Source organism: Lithobates pipiens, unplaced genomic scaffold (assembly GCF_037356315.1).
Source record: "Lithobates pipiens isolate NorthernLeopardFrog02 unplaced genomic scaffold, aLitPip1_a1.2 Scaffold_30, whole genome shotgun sequence".
NCBI classification, from domain to species: Eukaryota; Metazoa; Chordata; class Amphibia; order Anura; family Ranidae; genus Lithobates; species Lithobates pipiens.
Genome location: NW_027507791.1, coordinates 132,317,663 through 132,335,081, shown reverse-complemented (window position 1 = coordinate 132,335,081; position 17,419 = coordinate 132,317,663). Strand labels below are relative to the sequence as shown.

The 17,419-nt window shown below is 41.7% G+C and overlaps 1 protein-coding gene across 2 annotated transcripts in view; it reads right to left on the bottom strand.

Moving 5' to 3' along the window:
- The window catches only part of DISP2 (dispatched RND transporter family member 2), a 145,904-nt gene that overhangs the window by 99,780 nt on the left and 28,705 nt on the right, over positions 1-17,419 (bottom strand). The window contains exons 2-5 of one of the 2 annotated variants that reach the window (XM_077464878.1): positions 8,837-9,280; positions 4,587-4,616; positions 3,846-3,969; positions 886-1,001 (exon numbers count right to left, since the gene is read on the bottom strand). In XM_077464878.1, coding sequence (XP_077321004.1) covers positions 886-1,001; positions 3,846-3,969; positions 4,587-4,616; positions 8,837-9,280 — 714 coding nt within the window. The remainder of the gene's footprint in view (positions 1-885; positions 1,002-3,845; positions 3,970-4,586; positions 4,617-8,836; positions 9,281-17,419) is intronic. The other variant, XM_077464879.1, reaches the window with a different exon arrangement.

The following is a 17,419-nucleotide window of genomic DNA, read 5'->3' as shown; positions in this document are numbered from 1 at the left end:
TTGCGCAGCGCGATTCGCGCATGCGCAGTAGGGAACCGGGAAATGAAGCCGAAAGGCTCCATTTCCTGATTCCCATACCCAAGATGGCGGCGGCAGGACCCGACAGGCGACCTAGAGATCGGCTTCGGGTGCCGACATCGCGGGCGCGCTGGACAGGTAAGTGTCACTATTTTAAAAGTCAGCAGCTGCAGTATTTGTAGCTGCTGGCTTTAAAAAAAAAAAAAAAACGCGGAGTCCCGGTGGACTCCCGCTTTAAGACTCTGGCTTGCAGGCTTGGCGGGTGTGGTGTCAGTGTTCTCTGGGCTGACTGCTCAGCTGTCGGCTAATTGCCAGCTCTCCTCTCTCTCCACAGTCACCCAGCTGTTCCTGATCCTGCTTTTCTGACCTGCCTACTTAAAGCTGTCCAGCTCACTTCATCTCTGCCTATACAGTTCCGTATCTGCAACTGGATTCTGATTTTTCTTTGCTGCTGCACCACGCTGTACTACAAATATATACTGTGTATATATATATATATATATATATATATATATATATATATATATATATATACATATATATATATATATATATATATATATATATATATATACATATATATATATATATATATATATATATATATATATATATATATATATATTCCAGTTTTTATAAGGAAGAATAAAACAAGGTAGGCTATGTATTTAAAAACTCACTACCCTGTTTTAAAACATTAGAGTGATCCAGCTGGTCCAGCTTTCCACCCATCTACTAGCATTCTGTTTAGCTGCAGCATCTTCACCGTTTATTTACCTAGGCTGTAAATTTCAGCTTCCATGCTGTGTGAAATGTTTGGCAGGCAGATGGCGTAGAAGTGAATCAACAATAAAACTGTCATTATACCTGTTCTTCTCATTGTGTGGATAGACAGGCAATGACCTTCTGTATGCTGTACTGCTCTGCATATTTTTCCAGGCCATTAACTTCCTCCCAATTTCTGTATCTCTTGGCTCAAATCCCTATGACAGGCAAAGAACAGAAAGTCATCAAGTCTCATAACAGAAATACAGAGAATCAGCATAACTGAATATAGTGAATTTACTGTCAAATGCCCTACATTTGGTTTATATGCCTGCAGCGCTCTAGATGTTTGATTCCAGATATTAAAACCTCGTACACACGATCAGATTTTCGGACGAACGTTCATCTGTTTTTTGTTGCATGCTAGTCTCATGTCACAAGTGAAGAGGTTACTCACCATATGAAAATTCTTGTACAACAGAATACAACCTCATAAGTGACACAATGTGTTGACTAGTTTTGTATGTATTCTTTCTTTTCTGAGCATGTATAGTCTTGCGCTTACGATTTTTTTTGTATGAAAACCGTACTAATTAAACAAAAATCGGACGTTGAGTTCACGTACAACAAAAAATTTATAGTCTGCACATCCAGCTTTTGTCTGTCGAAAAAACTGAATCGGCTGTCGTAAGCAGCATACTAAGATCGTTTGTCGGACCAAATTTTACTTCCAATTTTCATATCGCATGTACGGGCCTTTAGTTGCATTTGAAATGTGATAAATATATCAGGAATATTCATAGATATCCCTTTAAACAATAGTCAGATGATAAAGCATGAAACAAATTAGAGTTTTTGGAAGTAAATTTGAAAGTACGCTAGATAATTATAATAGTGTTAAACCATCAGCGTTTTTATAGTTTAAACACATTAAACACAATAAAATAAACATTCTCCTGTACATTATCTGTCAGTGCTGCTGGCTTCTACTCTGTCTGAGCTGCTTCCTTGAGGTGCAGTATGATTTCAGCCTATTCATATTAATGAGCTAAAATCATGCCAGACCACACCAAAAGTTGAGCATGCACTACTTTAGAAAATGCAAAACAACCAGACTACATGGTACTACTGTACCATGCGATCCGGTGCAGGCATCCGCACTGTGTTTGCAACCTGAATTTGGGGTGTCTTTAAAGCGGGAGTCCGCCGTTTTTTTTTTTTAAAGCCAGCAGCTACAAATACTGTAGCTGCTGACTTTTAAAATAGTGACACTTACCCGCCCAGCGCGCCCGCGATGTCGGCACCCGAAGGCGATCTCTCGATCGTCTCTCGGGTGCTGCCGCCGCCATCTTGGGTATGGGAATCAGGAAGTGGAGCCTTTCGGCTTCATTTCCCGGGTCCCTACTGCGCATGCGCTGCGCAATAAGGATGGTCCCAGCTGTCTCTGGGATCCGTGTGTTTCCCAGCAGGCAGCGGGGACTTTCGAAAAAAGGGCGTAGATTCTGCGGAAAGGGGCGCACCTTCTGCAGAATCTACGCCGGAAGTGGGTGCAGATACCTGTACTGTACAGGTACCTGCACCCCCCTCCCCCCTGAAAGGTGCTAATTGTGGCGCCGGAGGGGGGGAGGATTCCAATGAGCGGAAGGTCCACTTTAGGGTGGACCTCCACTTTAAGATAACATTGACACCCACTGCAGATTGCAAACTGCAGTGCATTTTGATTTTGTTTGGGAAATGAGCACAGAATGCGGTTTTCCACACCGCGTTCTGGTGTGAATAAGTCCTGAACATCCAGTCCTGAAAAAATAGAAGTGATAGTGGACAGTGCAGTCCTGAGTCAGGCTGTCAGCTTGTAGAAGGTATGGGTGAGGACGAGGGAAGAGCAGGGGAGTGCCTTGCCTTCCTAGATTATAGGGCTGTGTGTTTCTATTAATGCACACAGTGTAAGCACACTGTGACACAACTCTACTCCTGGCATGCAAGCGTGGCTGTATAGGATCCTGCAAGAAAAAGGAGCCACCCTAAAAGAGGAAACCCAGGTGATCATGCCACCAGCTTAAACTGGACTATAGACAAGGATTAAAAGTTAAAGAAGCTGCATGCTCAGTAAGTGAATAAATCAGCTTCTGAAAGTGCTTAAAAAAGGCATTGTTGTCTAAGACACAAGGCATAGCTGTAGTTCATAAAACTACCTCATCAAAGAAAAAAGGTGAAAGCATGTTCAGAAACCCACCACAATATTTGCCATAGTGATCCAGGTAAGCAAGCCTAACCGGTTCAACCTATGGCATTGTTGTTCCACACCTGGTGTTCTACCTTTTCTTGAGTTATGTGGCCATTCTGGCTAGGTGTTCTTAACCCAACCTATTTAGTCACTTTGTTGTTTATTGGAGGTAGATCAGGGGTGAACTGACAATTCATGGGCCCCCGGGCAATAGGAGAAGATAATAGGGCCCCTGGGCAATAGGAGATTATGGGGCCCCCAGGCAATAGGAGATTATGGGCCCCCAGGCAATAGATCATAGGGCCACACAGTATACACACACACATATACAGTATACATACACAGACACAATATACACACACAGTATACACACACAGAATACACATACACACACTGAAAAGGTACTGGAGAGGAGGGGCAGCTATAATCATTTTTTTTTTAAACAACAATTTTTACATCCAGTCCCTGGTTTTATTGAGGCCACCAACCCTGATGGGGCCCATTAGTGGGATGGGGCTCTCGGGCAGTGCCCGAGTGCCCGAATGGTCAGTCCGCCCTGAGACAGATGCTTCACTCCTGTATCTATATTATAGATGGGCTGAAAAAATATACTGTATATACAGTACATTAAATATAGGCTGATTGGATATTTAGATTTTAATACAGCGCTAAGACTTTCAAGACATCAAATGCAGTTTCACTAGTTGACTGGAGTTACCTCTAAGTGGAGATCACACTGTTCTGTTTTATCTTGACAATAATGATAATCTATGTTCTGTCACTTTGAAGATATTATTTTTCTTAGTTGACAATATAATTTCAGCTAGAGAAGGCTCACCATCAAAGGCTCTGAAAAGTCTGGCATTTGTCCAACCAGTAGTCCTGCCAGAGTGCACACCAGCATAAGAAGCAAACAAATGGCCAGGATAGGCAGAGGCCAGTCAGTTATCATCTGAGAGTAACTGTAAGCAAATCACAGTAACAGTATGGTCAGTGTTCATATTAACATACCAACTATAAGCACTTGTGCAGACTAGGCCATACATAATACATGGGGCCAAATCTGACTGATCCTGTCATCTGACGACCTCCAGGTCACGTGGGAAACCATTACAAAAACTGCTCATATGGTTAGATTGCTAAACAATCACATTTAGTCTGGACACAAGTGTTAATCAAATTTAATTGCAGGGGTGGAGACATCAGAGAGGAGTCACAAGACACTCATGAAACACCCATTGTTCTCTGTTTCTCTAAAAGGTTCCTAATTAAGAGCCTCTGCAGTACAGAATATAGAAAATACATTAACAATCATAGCTGCTTTTTATTTTTGTAGAAGTAATCATACATTTGAGGACATATGAGGTAAGGCTTGTACAAAAAAGGAATGAACAGCTACATGTGCCAAGGGCAACTAAAATTCTAAATACAACTTTGAGAATCATTCTGATTGCTTGTAATTTTTGGACTTTTATTGCCACCGTTTATAATTTGCAACTGTTGCTGTTCTAACTTTGAGATATGTAGGTCTTTGTCTAATTGTATATCTACAGATGAAGGACTGACATTCTGTACATACCTTTTTGGCATCCTAAATGCTTTATCGTGTCTTGCAAAATAAATAAACAGAAATTAATATGAATCATGCCTGATATTAGTGAGGAGATAGAAAGAATTGAGAGAGCTATGCAAGATACAATTAGGCATATTACCAAGAAGCATTATCACACAAATTACAAACATTACAACTGATAAACATTTAAGACAGAAAAACAATCTTGCATGTATATTTTCCTCATTTTATCAATCAGCATACATAAAGAAGAAATTGCCCATGTAGATGTTTGAGGCTTTCTCTCTATACATATGACACAGTTATGCTCTGTATTGCAGTCAATAAATTAAACAATAAAAAAACAAACAAAAAACAAATAGTAATCCTAAAACAACTCATGAGTATACCATGAAAATGTTGGAGGGTCTCATGACATATAATAGCATCTTCTGTAGGTTGTTGGGTTTCAAGTTAATATTCTGTAAGCAAGTTCCTTGTGTTGGCAGAGCAGTAGCTCTGGATAATATACAAGAGATCAGGAACTACTCTGCACGTGATTGCAAGTCACGTGATCATCACAATTAGCCAATCATGATAACTCTGAAACAAAGTTTTCAATCACACTTTACACTCGATGTCTGTGGGACCAGGCATTTTTGACCATGTGATGACCATGATTAGCCAATGGTGACTAAAGGGAAAATACAGTATATTACTTAGTTGCAGTAATAAAGTTTCCCTCTGCAGCAATGATTCATCTTCCCTCTCCTTGGCAGAGAAGAAGATTAGCATGAAGGTCAAAATTGTGATACAATTATATATTTGTGATCAGAATATTCTGTATTCCAATTACAATGGCTGTAGCCTGTGAACATGTAGATACTGTATCTAAAAAATAATGGAGAGTAAGGTCTCATTTACTTATGCATAAGGCGTATCATTTCCTTTACATTACTAAATATACTTAATGGCATTGTACAGACAATGCCTGTTCTGTAACAAAAAATTAACAGCCCAGTACACACATAGAATTCAGAATGCATTTGTGTTGCTTTTCTTGTAATTCCATTCAGTGATACAGGCAAGGTTGAAAAAATGCACTGAAAAGCATGCCAAATACAACTAGGACACTTGCCATACATTCAGAGATGTTTTAATGAAGTTTCCTCCAAAAAGAACTGCTTACCAATGCATTCTGAAAGCTTTTGACAGTGCTTAACAAATGTCTCCCAAATGCATAAAAATGGGCCAAAAACACATTTCAATACCATTTACAGTATGTGTTCACACATCTCTTTCTAATGCTTACGTAAACGCAACCTAGGATATCTACTTATCTTCCAATGGCTTGCATAATACTGAGACCCACCATGTTCTTTTTATAAGTTCATCCTCTAGTTAATTATGTTGCACTCACTGTCACACCGTGTCATCTTTATTACATAGTAGGTGAGGTTGATAAAAGACACAAGTCCATCAAGACCAACCTATGTGGACTTTCAGTAAAAAAGGGTAAAATATTTATTTTTTATCATCTCTAATAAATCTTGAAAGAAACAGATAAAGACCACTATTGCACAGTACCCCTTAAGACTGGGTTCATACTTAAAATGGATGCAGCTCACAGCAGTGGTCCGGTGCATCCCTGTTCTCCATTTCAAGGATGAATCAGGCCCGAATTTTTGCCTGAATTCAGACCTGAAATGGAGCCAAGGATGCACAGGACTCCTGTGCAATAGGCTCCACGGCCGCCCCAGAGATGTGTGAACCGCCTTCATATAGAGTCGGTCACAATATCCCGCATTCAATTTGCATAAGTGAACCCAGCCTAAAGTGTATTTTTAAGGGGGTTAATTTCCATTACAAATATGGTGTCAAACAACCAACCACTGAATGTTGTAGCTTGGAAGCCCAAATATATTTAGGGTCAATGAGCTGTAGAAACAGCAGGTAAAGCATTCCTATGGGGTGCTCATTGAAAAATGTCTAGTAAAGTTTGTTTAAAAAACAAAAATGGATACCAATTTCGCAATACACTACTTGCAAAATATTTTATGATATCTATTTTTCTAGATAAGATGATTTTACTAGGATGTTTAAACCATTTCACTCAGAACATGGTAAATAGAAAGTTTAACACCTTGAAAGTCTAAAAGATAACACAATTTCTTTTATAACCATATACTAGCATTATCATTATATTTGGTGTCAATGTAATCAGAACAAATCGAAGAAAATATTGCATGAAAATTATTTGAAATATTATTAATAATACATTTTGAAATGGTATGCATTTAAAAAGTTAATACTGTTCTTTTTAAAAACTATGTTCATGCTTGTAATAAAAATAAATTCAGAATATTAAAACAATCAATAAAACAAAGTCTAAGGCCCCATACACTCAGATTTTCTGCTGATTTTTTCCTTCAGGTTTACCAAAACCATGTAGTGCAAGGGCCTGCCTGATTGCATACAAATTGAAACTCCTAAGGTATGACCTCATATTATATGGTTTTGGTAAATCTGAAGGAAAACCTCAGCAGAAAAACTCATAGTGTGTATGGGGCTTAATATGTACTAAAAAGAAGTATGAATATCATTGTGGTATGCTAAGCAGTTGGTCCATATTAAGAAGGTTTTCAATCACCCCTGCATATAAGGGGATTAAAGCGATATTAAACCCAAAACCAAAAATGTAGCACCCATATTTAGAAAAGGGCCAAGATACATCCCTGGGAATTACAGACCAGTTAGCCTAACATCAATAGTATGCAAGCTCCTGGAGGGGATGATAATCTCTGTATTTGCAGACAATAATAAGCTAAACAGGGCAATAACTTCTCTGCAGGGTGTAGAAACCTTGCAAGTAGATCTGAACAAATTAATGGGGTGGGCAACTATATGGCAAATGAGGTTTAATGTAGAAAAATGTAGACTAATTCATTTGGGTGGCAAAAATATAAATGCAATCTATTCACTAGTGGGGGAACCTCTGGGGGAATCTAGGATGGAAAAGGACCTAGGGGCCCTAGTAGATGATAGGCTCAGCAATGTCATGCAATACCAAGCGCCTTGAGGTGAATCAGTTCGCATTGTGCGCTATGCAAGTATTTCATTCATTCATCAAGCTGCTGCAAGCAAGGCAAACAAAATATTGGCATGCATTAAAAAGGGGATCAACTCCAGAGATAAAACGATAATTCTCTCGCTCAACGAGACTCTGGTCCGGCAGCACCTGGAGTATGCCGTCCAGTTCTGGGCACCAGTCCTCAGGAAGGATGTGCTAGAACTGGAGAGAGTTCAGAGAAGGGCAACAAAACTAATTAAAGCGACTGGAGGATCTCAGTTATGAGGAAAGGATACTAGCACTGAACTTATTCTCTCTGGAGAAGAGACGCTTGAGAGGGGATATGATTTCAATGTACAAATACTGTACTGGTGATCTCACAATTGGGATAAAACTTTTCCATGAAAGGGAATTTAATAAGACACGTAGCCATTCGCTAAAATTAGAAGAAAAGTGGTTTAACCTTAAACTGCGTAGAGGGTTCTTTACTGTAAGAGTGGTAAGGATGTGGAATTCCCTTCCACAGGTAATGGTTTCAGTGCGGAGCATCGATAATTTAAAAAAACTATTAGATAAGCACCTGAACAACCACAACATACAGGGATATACAATGTAATATTGACATATAATCACACACATAGGTTGGACTTGATGGACTTGTGTCTTTTTTCAACCTCACCTACTATGTAACTATGTAATATATTACATTAGATGTGGTGGCTGCATTTGTTTTCTTTCACACTGTTTTCACCTAGTGATCTGGCCAGTAACACACCTTCTATAATACAGTGCCCCTACTCTGGATGAATGAGTACAGGGGCCACAGCAGACAGCAGCATTTAAAAAAGCTAACAAATTGAAGCCAAACTCCAGCTCACACTGCTGTTACACAAGAAGCTACAGCAAATTTTTTTTTTTCTTTTGTGATAAAGGTTTTACATGAATAAATAAAGGTCGATCATTGTAAGCACCCCTGTCAGTGCTAAATGGTTTGTCTCAACACTCTTAACTGATACATTTTGCAGGAAAAAAAAAACAGGAATGCAACTCTCACATCTGAGGATTGGTAAGCTGCAATAAAATGTATGTTTGCTTTTGGGTTTAATACCGCTTTAAAAAGTATTCACAATAGATAAATTGAGGATGATAATGCATGGGCATACTTTATTAGACCGAAAGTGCAATTAAAATTTTAAATGGCAATTACCTTACAGTCACTACATGATGCTGCATTGGATGCCCCGTCGTCATCTGGGTAGTAGACCACTGCTTCCATATACATCCTGCAGTATCATGTGAGGTGCTGGTTGAAGCATTCACACTGGAGTGATGAGAACACAATTTTCGTCTTTCTTCATGACTAGACAGTTCTGGTACTGTGTAACTTAACTTGCGCTCTTGGTGATTGCAATGACAACATTTTGAATGTTGATGTGCATCGCTTACATGGGGAGTCAACTGTCCATTGGACCTGCTCACTGCTGGTGGCTGACTGCATGTAGATGTAGACAGACGGTCTCGCACGCAGTTTGGTGACTTCTTTAGGAAGCAATGGTGGACCTCTTGGACAGATCCATCATTGGTAGATCCATGCCCATGCCTTGTATTTTCATTGTCGTTATCTTGACTTTGTTCCCCATCTGTGTGATTCCTGGAAATATGTTATATATTATAATTAAGCAATGTATTACCATGATATAAAAATAGACCTTTCTTTTCCTCACTCAAACTACGTTAGACTTTGTTTGGCTGAATACTTTCACTACAAATAGATTTTCATTTCATATTTGCGAATTCAACAGAAAAGAACTATAACTACTAGACTTTGTGTTAATACTCAGAATTTCATCAGACATCCTAGGAGAAAAATGCAATTAATTAGTTAGTATTATTGAAGGCATAGCTTACTGTTTTCCAAGATAAGAGTGTCACAGCATGTGTTTATAAAGTGTTACTGTATATCCTTTTTTGGTGACTATTTATGTTAGATATTTCACAGAAATGTGAATTTCAGAAATATGCTTCCATCAATTATTTTAAAAAGTCAAGGGCAAAATTTAAAAAATTGCTATATACTGAAAACCAGATAGCCAGAATCTAAGTACTCTCATTAAGGTTACGTAACTCCAGGGATCACTGTGTCATGTACTGTATATAACACCAAAGGGAAATGTTACATGGCAAAGACACACTTTCAGTGCAACTGTTAAACACCAAGCACTATGCACTTGTGCTGACTGATATTGATAGTGACATTAGAGGCTGCCCATGGAAATCATTGTCCATCGTTTTTTTGTTTTATTTAATTTGTGAATCTTGTGCTTAGCCTAGGAAATAGGTAATGCAATTTTCAACAAAACATAAAAAATGTCTACACACTTAACTGTCTTAAGACAATCATGTACCATGACTTAATAGGAAATGTCTACACACTTAACTGTCTTAAGACAATCATGTACCATGACTTAATAGGAAATGTCCTAAGCCTCTATGTATTTTAAGTCAATATTGGGTAGGTGAAAAAAGGGAGTGGGAGATAGCTGAAAGTAAAAGTTCTTAACTCTACAAAAAAATCTGATTAGGGATGAGCTTCAGGTTCGCCACCACCATGAGTTCAAGGCAAATCCAACCAGTTTGAGATTTCAAATTCAGGTGTCTGTTGTGCAGATTCGCCTGGGAGAACCCAAACCTCACCCCTACTGTAGTTAATGACAGCATGAATCACTTGCCTTTTGTTTCAGTGGTGGCATTTTGGTGTTTTTAATCCTTTTGGCTTTTTTATGTTTTAATTTTAAGTTGATGGGGTATTTCTTCTTGGAGCTGTTTTTTGTTCAAAGCGCGGCACTGCATAATTTGCATGTATATAAAAGAGCAAGATCAGGGTGCACCTAAAACCACAAAATAACACTCACATTCACCATCCCCCCAATCCCTACAGTTAAAGTAGAAGTTAGGCATACACCAGTTAGGCCTATTATCCCTAATTAAATAATTTAAACTGTCTTGTACCCATTATATTCTTACCCCCCCCCCCCCCTCTGTTCCCATGTAGCATGCCTTTGTTCCTGCCCTCCATCATACATAGCTGTATTCATCGTTACCAATAGGAAATGTTTACTCTCGGACCCATTTGTGCTTAGGACAACGCCTATTTGTTTTATTTCTTGATGATGATGGATAGTACATTTAACTTTTGGATATTAAAGCGTTTGTTACCCTAAACAAAAAAAAGATCCTGTTCCCTTAAAGCATGAGCAGTGCTTGTGCTATCACCTAAAATACCTGGCTGATCCTGCCTGATTCTGAACACTCTGCCCTGTAAACTGACCACAGTTTATCATTCAACTCTCCTATCTGCTCTCCCCTGTCCTTTCCTCCCTGCCTGTCATCTCCGCCCACTCCCAGCCCTCCCCTCCTGTTGCTATTATAACTACAGTATAACCATATAATCCCCTCTGTAAAATAACATTATGTGTCCCAGTGTCTGTTATATAAAAAAGATGCCGATTTCTACCTTATATCAGAGCGTCTTCCAGCACTCCTGTGACTCCTCGGCTCTCTCTCCTCAATGGCTGATGTCAGCGGGAGTTCCCAGCCCCTCCCGCTATAGCTGTCAGCCAGGGAGAGGAGAGAGCAGAGGAGTCACATGAGCCCTGGGAGACACTGATATAAGGTAGAAATCGGCATCTTCTTTATATAACACTGGGAAACACAATGTTATTTTACAGAAGTGATTGTATGGTTATATTGTAGTGGCTTAACAACCACTTTAACCTGAGGCCATTTGTTGCCTGATGTAATGCTGTTTTCTTCTAATGTTGGATTTTACTTATCTTCGCTGTTCATAAAGTATTTTTCTGTGTCTTACTATGATGACAACCTGAGAATATACTGTATAGCCAGTGGCATAGCGTGGGGGGGCAGAGAGGGAAGTGGCCCTGGGGGAAACATCTAGGGGGGGGCACATCTAGGGTGACCACATGTTTCCGGACTGCCTAGGATCTGATGCCCCCTAAAATGGCCCTCGTATAGCCGCTGTCACTCACTGTCAGCCTGTGCTGGGCTTCTAGCCGGCGGATACTCGCTTTACATCGTTCACCACTGGCCTCTGGCTCACAGCCCAAACTGGTTGCTAGCCACAGCCTGCCTAACATCTAGCAACCAGTGACGTCATGAGGAGGAAAGATGCAGAGGGCCCAACATTCACAGCGGAGGAGGATTTAGCTTCCTCCTCCTCCGCGCCTAGTGCTTAGTTCCACCCCCCTCCTCCCTGTATCTTCTCCGGCAGCATACAGAAGAAACATTGTGAGGCACTGACTGCAGGGAGAGATGAGTTTGATGCCTGATTGCAGAGCATGATGTCAGCTCCTAAATGCCAAGAGAAAACTGCAGCCTAAAGATCTGGGAGCACGCCACCAGCAGGTGAAACCTTTCCTGACACTATGGGTGGCAAGTGACACTGCATCTGGTGGCAGGCTATGGGTGGAAAGTGACACACTGCATCTGGTGGCGGGCTATGGGTGGCAAGTGGCACACTGCATCTGGTGGCCGGCTATGGGTGGCAAGTGGTACACTGCATCTGGTGGCAGGCTACGGGTGGCAAGTGGTACACTGCATCTGGTGGCCGGCTATGGGTGGCAAGTGGTACACTGCATCTGGTGGCAGGCTACGGGTGGCAAGTGGTACACTGCATCTGGTGGCAGGCTATGGGTGACAAGTGGCACACTGCATCTGATGACAGGCTATGGGCGGCAAGTAACACTGCATCTGGCAGCAGGCTATGGGTGGAATGTGGCACACTGCATCTGGTGGCAGGCTATGGGTAGAATGTGGCACACTGCATCTGGTGGAAGGCTATTGGTGGCATGTTGCACTGCATCTGGTGGCAGGCTTTGGTTAGCAAGTGGCACACTGCACCTGGTGGCTTAATCACTTGTACAGAGGTCCCTGGGGGCTCGAGCCACTGGAGGTGGAGATGGAAAGTGGATGGAGAAGGAGATGAGGGGAGAGGGAGGTAATGGACAGTCACTGAAGCTGCATTCATGGGGGGGGGGAGTGAAACCAGTGAAGCGTATTGCTGGAATATGTTCCCAGTCTGGAGAATAGTTCAAATCCATGGATGGATACATGTTGCAATCCTGTGGTGCACAATTATTGTAAATATGGGGCAACATGTAAAGGATTTCTGAAGTGGCTTTCACTATAACACCAGCCATTCACTACATTCACCCCAACCCCGTGCCCACCATCCACAAAGTCACTCCATCTTTCCTTAATTTACGCTCTGGTGTTCTCCACTGTCACTGTGCTCTGACCGCCACCCTGTGATTGCCTGATACGATCATGTACGGCCGCAGGGCTGGCCTGTGAGTGAAAATTGTGGTCGGTGCAACTTGCCCCTGGAGTCCCGCCTAGCTGTCTGGCCCCCTCTCCACTGGCACGCTGTGTATCCTCTGCTCCGAATCTCCTCATCATTGTGGTAGTGTCTGGAAGAGGCCTCATAGCAGATGAGAGACAAAAAAAGCAGTCTGTGAGTAATGTGTTTGCTGGCCCGGAAGGCCAAGGGAAGTGGATTGTTGCCAGTGGTGGGTTAGTGTGTTGTTGGGCATAGTTTCAGGATAGGTCACCACTATGAAAGGCAGGACAGCCTGTTATAATACAGCATTTACTTTGGGTGGTGAGTACTACAAAAGCCCTAACTCCATGTACATACAAAACAAAAATTAAGCCAGAAACAGATTAATTAAAACACCTCCAAATGTTATAAAAACTTTAATTCTTTTATATGCCTCCCCCCTAATCTCCTGCATAGCAGGACTTGGAGGACTAGGAGAAGGAAGGTGGCAGCATTTGAGTCTAGAGTGATTTTATTGCTTTGCTCTTTGCTGTTAGTCTATGGACTATGGAGATTCTCAGGGTAGGGGAGGAGCACATGGATGAGCTCATTGTTATGATGCTGCTTCGTTATTGACCAGTTAGTAGGCTGGATGATGTTCTTTCACTCTGGAGGTCTGGGATCTAGTTATGCTGCCTGGTTGGAGTTCTTGGATCACAAGACTAGCTGAACATAATTACAAACAGTTTATAAGCACATACTTACACACACACTCTGTGCACACAAACACACTGTACATACACTGTGGACACACATACTGTGCACACACACACACATATATACTGTGCACACACACACATTCTGTACAGACACACATATACTGTGCACACACACTGTACACATATATTGTGCACATATACTGTGCACAAACACACACATATACTGTGCACACACACACATATACTGTGGACACACACACACATACTGTGCACACACACTGTGTGTAGCGCCGGTACTCCTGATGAGTATGCGCTATGTCTGTAAATTTTGTTTTTTCCCTCAACTGTAGTTGAGTTTTGGGGTTAATTGTTCTAAATTATGCTTTGGCATCAGTTTGGCTGGTCTGTATTGAGGTTCTGCCTGGTCATAGGTGGGGTTTGCACCATTGAGAGGTATTTGAACGCAGTCTGGTTTGACGCATTGGGTACCAATCTCTTCTCTGAGCCAATCAGTGGGCATGCTGTCTCGCTGTGTATTCCGGGAGAGGGTACTTAAGATGCTGAAGTCACGTGGTTCTGAGTTCCGGTCCAGAAGTTGTTGCTGACTCCATGGTCCTGGTCCTCCTGACCTGGGGTGTGGATGCATCTTTTTCCAAGCCTCAGAACTGGCTAGTTCAAGGCGCAGTAACTGGAAGGAGGGTTCTAAGGTGTTCCAGTGCCGTCTCGGGTTTGGAGAGGGCCAGCAACTCTACATGCAACCAGGGGAAGACTCTTCAGTTAGAGGGTCATGCACGAGGTTGGCTGTTTGGTAAGAGCCTGAAAGCTGAGCTGCCATGGACATTAATTGAATCCACATTTCTTAAGGTATCGCCAGACCAGCTGCAAGATTCTGGTACAGTAAGAAAAGTTCCTACCTCTATCCTTCCGGTTACGTCTGTGTGAGAGACTTTGCAAGGCTAGAATTACTTGTTGGCTGCTAGATTCAAGGTCAAGGATTTATCCAACAGTTAAAGAATCCAGTTGCGAATGGCTATTCCCTGGATTGTATACAGAGAGACTTTTATTGAAGTTAGCAGTTCCAAGCACCTGAGCTAAACTTTATCCTTATACCCTCTATTCCCAACAAAGAGACTGAGTTTGTTCAACTGTGTTATGCAAAATAAAAATCCTAAAAAGGAACTCAAGTGTCGGTCTCTACAGTTACTGGGTCATCAACTCTGGGAACCCCTAGACAAGAATAACGAGTGACGAGCTGGTAGAGGTAATCGGTAAGTCCAGAAAAATTCAGCCGATCCTTCGGGGGTCAGTGCTACACATACTTATACACATACTGTGCATGAACACACACACACATGCGCACACACACACACTGCCCACACACACACATATACTGTGCACACACACGCACTGTACCCATACATTGTGCATGCACATATACTGTACACACACATGCGCACACACACACATACACACAAATACTGTGCATTCACACACACATACTGTGCGCACACACATACTATGCACACACACACACACATACTATGAACACACACACTGGGCACATACACTGCAAACACACACATATACTTTGCAGACACACACACACACATACACACTGAACACACACATACTGTACATACACACACAAACAAATGCTGGCACACACACAATTACACAGAAAAAAGGAGAGAAAGAAGAGGAGATAGAAAAAACAAAAAAGATGGATAGACAGTGAGAAAGGGGAAAGCTAGATGGAGGGATGGAAAAAAACAAGAAATAGTGAAAGAGAGAGATAAAAGGGAAAACAATTAGATAGAGAGGGGAAAAGAAAGAGAGAGCACAAAGGAATAGGGATAAAGTGTGAGAGAGAAAAAAAAGATAGAATACATGGGAGAGAGGGAGAAGAAAAGAGAAACAAAGAAAAAGACAGATAAAGAAATAGAAATAGAACAAGTGAGTGATAGAGAAAGGAAAGTGAAACAGAGGAGAGAGAGAATAAAAAAGGAAAAAGGAACAAAAAGAGAAAAAATGAGGAGAAGAAAAGAAGGGGAGAGAAAAGGGGGAAAAGAGAGAATAAATGCTAGAAAGGGAGGGAGAGAAAAAGCGAAAAGGGGTGAGAAGAAGTAATGGAATAAAAAAGAAAGAGGGCTGGGGATAGAGGGAGTGCTAAAAGTCCACATGTTAGGGGGTGCAAATGACTTCCCTTGCCCCGACACTGAAAACCTACATTACGCCACTGACTATAGTTCCAGGCTTTTCTCTTTGTAGCTGGTAAATTTAGGTCTAGACTTTGATTTAAAATGGACCTACTGCTGGCCAGTTTCATGCTACTGTGTCATCTGTGGTCTCCTCATTCTTGTAGTAAAAACACCTGTCAATGTGGTTCCTGGTCAAGTGATAACCCTCATTATCCATTTATTGTGGTTTAATTGTGGTTTAAAACTTTATTGTTGAAGGAAAAATATTCCCATTGTACGCTCCTGCGTACCTCCTCTTCCCTCACAATATACACTGCCAAGCAGAGAGAAGTAGACCCCCCCACACACACATTATATACAGCTGTGGAGACAGAAGGATACCCCCAATATTATATACAGCTGCAAATTCAGAAGTAGACCCCCTATTATATACGTATAGCTGTGTATACAGATGTAGAAACCCCCTATTATATACAATGGTAAATATAGGAGTACACCTCCAACACATATATACAGCTGTGACAAGAGATGTAGACCTCCCACGTTATATACAGCTTTGAAAGGAGACATAGACCTCCGCGACATTATATACGAATGTGGGGAAAGAAGTAAATATAATGCTCTGCATTAATACCTTGTGAAAAACTGTTAAACAAATAATTAAAAAGTACTAAAGTCACCTCTGGCCCTGATCCTGATTGCCAGCTATATTTAAGTTCGATTAATTATTTTAATTGCTACCGCTGTGGACTAATAACAACTTTGCTGAGTAATCTTTCTTTTTTCAATTAGGTTAATCTATTATTGTTATTATATGAGGAGCATGAAAAAAATAATTAAGTGAAAAGCATTTGGGAGGAAAATAGAATGTATTGTTTGATAATCTGATGCATACCAAATTGCAATATCTGATGTAGTCACAATTTTTTTATTTACCAATGAGCATTAAGAGTTTAACCACCTCGCGCCCGCCCTATAGCCGAATGACGGCCGTAGAGCAGGCGCGTTCGTCCGGGTGGTCGTCCCTGGACGTCCTGATGTTTACTTCCGCAATGCGCGCCGCCGCGGGCGCGCATCGCGGAAGTTCTGTGTTCGCCGTGTCCCCCGGGGACAGGCAAACACAGATCGCTGTAAACGGCCAATCACAGCGGCCGTTTACAGCGTGATCGGCGTGTCCAATGGGAGATGATCTCATATGTAAACATATGAGATCATCTCTCAGCGCCGCTCTCCCTCCTTGCACAGACAGTGTGAGAGGGGAGAGATGAACGGCTGCAGCGGCAGCCGTTCTGCCTCTAGTAAAAGAAAAAAAAAAAGTTAAAAAATAAAATAAAAAGTGCCATCCTCCCCCCAGCAGTGCCATCCGCCCCAGTGCCATCCACCCCAGTGCTACCTGCCCCCAGTGCCATCCACCCCAGTGCTACCTGCCCCCAGTGCCATCCACCCCAGTGCCACCTGTTGTCAGTGCCACCTGTCGTCAGTGCCATCTGTCATCAGTGCCACGTATAATTGCCATCTGTCATCAGTGCCACATGTCA